This window comes from Solanum pennellii, chromosome 9 (assembly GCF_001406875.1).
Source record: "Solanum pennellii chromosome 9, SPENNV200".
NCBI lineage: Eukaryota > Viridiplantae > Streptophyta > Magnoliopsida > Solanales > Solanaceae > Solanum > Solanum pennellii.
The window spans coordinates 50,615,386-50,620,365 of record NC_028645.1 but is presented as its reverse complement, the minus strand read 5'-3'; the positions used below and the strand labels follow the sequence as shown (position 1 = coordinate 50,620,365).

The 4,980-nt window shown below is 35.4% G+C and overlaps 1 protein-coding gene across 1 annotated transcript; it reads left to right on the top strand.

The window, feature by feature from the left end:
* The first annotated feature begins 268 nt into the window (after nucleotides 1–268).
* Nucleotides 269–676, top strand: LOC114074039. The gene has a single exon (XM_027911960.1). The coding sequence runs from the start codon at nucleotides 269–271 to the stop codon at nucleotides 674–676; it is 408 nt and encodes a 135-aa protein (XP_027767761.1).
* The last annotated feature ends 4,304 nt before the right edge of the window (nucleotides 677–4,980 follow it).

Genomic DNA, 4,980 nt, shown 5'->3' with positions numbered 1-4,980 from the left:
CTCCTACAACAATAGCTACCATTCGAGTATCTCCATGACATCTTTTGAGGCACTCTATGGGAGAAGGTGGAGATCCCCGATTGGTTGGTATGAGGTAGGTGAGTTTGGTCTACTTGGTCCCGATTTGGTTGTTGAAGCCCTTGAGAAGGTTCGAGTTATAAGGGATAGACTAAAAATGGCTCAAAGTCGGTAAAAATCTTATGCCGACAGTAGAAAGAGGGATCTTGAATTTGAAGTAAGAGGTAGGGTTTATTTGAAAATTTCACCCATGAAAGGGATGATGAAGTTTGGAAAGAATGGGAAACTTAGTCTCGGGTATGTGGGGCCGTATGAAATTTTGAACAGACTCGGAAGTGTGGCATATGAGTTGAAATTGCCCAATGAGGTTTCCGTGATTCACCCGATATTCCATGTATCTATGCTCAAGAAGTGTATAGGTGATCTGGTGTTGATTCTCCCTCTAGAAGGTTTAGGGGTAAAGCAGGATCTTTCTGATGAAGAGGTCCCGGTTGAGATCTTAGACGGCCAAGTTGAGAAATTGAGGAACAAGGAGGTTGCCTCAGTAAAAGTTCTTTGGAGGAACCACCTTGTTGAGGGTGCAACATGGGAGGCTGAGACCGAAATGAAGACCCGCTATCCTAATCTTTTCCCCCCCCCTACTGCTAGACAAAGTTAAGGATAGTGGCTTTTTCATAAATTAGTCCTATGAGTTATGTTGAACTTATGATGTATGCTTTATGTATATAGTTGTATACACTAGTATACACCATAAAAATACTGAAATACAGGTCAAAATGCAAAAAATACTAAGCAAAAACGAATATACAGGTTGGAGGCGTCAAGGTGGACTGTATACAGTCGATATATGGGTCGATATGCATGAAATGGTGCTGAGATGCGAGTTGTATACACTGATATATGAATCGTGTATACAAAAAAGGGTTTTGGGTAAAACCCCAAAAGTAGTAGCAAATTTGGCCAAGAAGGACCAAATTCATCTTCTCCTTTATTTCCTTAGCTTACTTAATTGCGACTATTTATTGCTTTGTATTTTTTTTAACTCTATTATTAAATAACTTAATTAAATTCTTGAAAGATGAACTATATTCTTTATGTTGGTTTATTTTGATATAATTCACTTTTATCAACTGTTACATTTTTATTCAATAAAAATATATATAACAAAAACCTTTTATTTATTTTTCAAATAATTTAAAATTATTTTCATGATCAAATTAACTAATTTAGTTTAAATTTTTATTTCACAAATGAGACAAGTAAATTCTAATAAATTATAGTTTTTGTTAAAATTCTAGTCACTTGCATTTTGATTCAAATGTTTCAACTAAGTAACAATTTTCATAAAATAATAAAAAATAAATATTCTTTTACCTATTTTCTCAAGTTAATCAAATATTTTAAATTAATATTATTATTTTTATATCAAATCATTTCCTAAATAGTCAAAAATATAACCTAAGTCGTAGGATAACCGCATGTTAGCGGACACTTCAAATGCCTTAAAAACCTTCTTGGATCGTAGATAAGAATCTCTAACCCATTTTTCCTAAATTTATAAAGATTTCATCTATTAAGATCTTTTCAAATTAAGTTTTATTAATTTCTTTAAAAAAAAATTAAGTGGCTACTCTTTTCTAAGTATATTTCTAATCATTTTATACTTAAAACATTTCAAAAAAGTGATTTTTCTAAAGATATGAAAATCACGGAATAACAGAAATGGAGACTCCGCTAGGATTTAATAGGTTCTAACCATAACAACTTTATTAATGTTTTTAGCATATATTACTTGCTTGCTTTATTTTACATGCCTAATGCTTTATTTTAATGCTCATGTGATATAAACTACTTATTTTTTTGACTAAATTTTCTCTTTGTTACCACTTTATATAAATTATTTATTTGATTACTTCTTTATAAACAGTCATTCCTTTCATGTTTCTCCACTTCTTGGAAATTCACACTATCACACGGACACGCGAGGTGTGCTTTGCGCACCCGCAAACTTCTTCCAAAGTTAGCAGAGTTGGCATATGCGCGGGGTGTTCAGATATTTTTCCGTTCACCGCGTAGCCTTCTCACTCGAGTTGTCCACTTGGGAACCTTGTGTCTAGAAAGCCAAATCTTAGAAAACATAAGATTGAGCTAAAACACCCCTCAATTTAAGTTATGCATGCATATACCTTAGGGGGATCGATTTTGCGTATCGATTCCACATTTAAGAACCCCGCCTTTATGTCGATGGGTTTCACAACCCAACGACCAAAAAAATATTTTGTGTAACGTGAGAATGATAGACGAATCCAAGCCCAATTTTCACATAGTGAATTTGATTAAATGTAAAATTGGGGGTCTTTGTTTTCCAAACTCGAGTTGTCACAAATTAATGGCTTGGATCAATGTATCATAATCACATTATGTTTGACGTTTAGGCCTACCTTTGACATAAAAAGGTCACAAATCTAGGATGCGATGTAAATTGTTTGTGTGTTGCTTGATATAATTGTTGTGTTGTGATCTGTCATTTTTTCTTAAAGCAGAATTAATCCATTCTTGTTTTTAGAGCACTCTAAGCATATATAAAATTCACAACAACAAAGTCGGTCTAAATTATTCTTGAAGTGTCGTTCAAGTTTCTCAGAAATTTATTAATCCTTTACTCCAAAGATCGCCTAAATATTGATTTCATCTGTCACAGAAAGATCGATTTGCTAGAATGTCTGAAAAATACGTCAACACACCAATCCCACCTATTTCTTTGGTTAGTGACGGAAAAAATAAAGAGTCAATGTTCAAAATCTATATCGAGAATAAAGAGAAGATAAACTCATCTAAAAAGAGACTTGCAATACAGGACCAAACTCAATGGACGCTACAACAAAGAATTATTGAAGTTGACATGGAAACAAACTCAGTGAAAAGAAAGATTGAAAAAATCGATGAAGAGATAATAAGTATCACTAAAGCAACTAAAGAATCCCTACAATTGAAAAGGACATTAAGAAGATAAATTTTGGGAGTGCTTCCTCCATGAGAGGAAAAGGGAAAACAAAAGAAGGTTTACATGATGAGAGCACTATATCATCATCCTAAGGTTGAAAAGGACAGAAAGGAGTCTGGGGTAGATTTAGGCTCATGTAACGCATCTCTCATGTTCGTCATTTTGTTTTTAAATTTATTTTTAATGAAGAACTATGCAAGACTTGAGCCCATAGGTGGTACATTGGAAGCTCTTTTCGAGCCTAGTCTCTCTATCAATTTCCGAAAGGGTATGTTTAAGTTATCTTATGTAATTCGAACTATGTTGGGCCTGATTTTCTTGGTTGATATGTAGGCAGCCTACATAAGGCTCGGTCCCTGTATTTTCAATTTTTATTCTCCCTTATTAGTGAAAGATTATGAAAAGTTTCATCTACAAAGCATATGAGTGGAAGAATTTAACAGCGTTCTATGCAAGTCGACCTTCCTAATTCAATCACAGAAAGATTTCCTTCCATTCGAGTCCTCCAGTTCACCCAAAATATTTTTGTGGATTAATCTGCTTGAAGCAAAATGACACGTATGTGTTTACTTTTATGTCATTTTATTTGCATATCTCGTTAAAATCAAAGACCAACATATGTATCTTTTGAGTTATTTTTCTCTACAGGTAAAAATTTATCTGTGTTGAAATCAAACTGGCCGACCATCGCTACTTTACAAGATCTAAACCAATCATACAATCCTTCCCTGATAATTCTTTGGATAAAGTCAAAAGCAAAATGACTAGTACTTCTGAAGAAACAGGAATAGTCGATGTGACCATCAGAAATGCTAAACTCACTTATCATAATGAGTTAATTTCTTTGTTAACGCAATGAATCGCAGACATGCAGGAAGTGCTTCAACAAACCAAAGATCTGGCCATCGCATCAAAATGAACCACACCTCTAAACTAGAAGACCTCCTCCTCCTTTTCCATCATTAAGTTCTCCATTAGCCAACTATTTCCCTACCCACTCCCTTAGGACCCATCACTTCTACCCTTATCCTCATATTATTGGCTTAATTGTATTCAACGCTCCTTACACCAGCACTTCCTACCAAACGCCACCACCGCCACTAAATTATAACCAAATATCTAACACTAATCACTCCCAAAACTTCACACCAACGTACCAAATCCCACCCCTAGTCTCCAAAAATCCACGTGTTTTGCCTAGCTAGCCGACATGCCCTTCCTAACATTCCAAACTCCACCAGCCTATACAATCCCTGAACAATGTCCTAGTTTTCCCGGTCAAGCAGAGATGGACCATTATGAAGAGATGGAGAAGGAGTGGAGGCTGAGAGAACAAAAAGGCAAACAAGAAATGGATGTCATGAAGGATGCCATCTCTGAAGAAGTTAAAAGTGTTGAAACTTCACATGACTTGAGTTTGAGGAACTTCGCATGCACCCTGACTTGGAAATACCTGAATTTTATAAAATCCCAAAATTGAAAACCTTCAATGGTATTGGCAATGAAATGGCTCACCTACGAGCTTATTGTGACAAACTCGTGGGTATCAAGAAAAATAATGCATTAACTATGAGGTTGTTTAGTCGAAGCCTCAGTGGGGAGCCTTTGTAATGGTTCACATCTCAAGAACTCCATCAGTGGTCTACATGAGGGGCTCTTCCTAAAGATTTTTTGGAAAGGTTCCAGTTTAATGTCGAAGTTGTCCCTGACAGATATTATTTGGAAAAATTCAAGCAAAAGACCACGGAGGAATATCGTGAATACGCATGTCGCTGGAGGAAAAAATTTGCAAAGGTACAACCTATGATGACTGAAAATGAAATAACCTCTACTTTTAGTCGAGCTCAAGAGCTCGAATATTACGAAAGGATGTGGCCTATGATGGGACAAAAGTTTTTGAAGTTGATTAGAATGGAGAACCAATAGAGGATGGCGTAAAATCTAGAAAGGCTACAGGT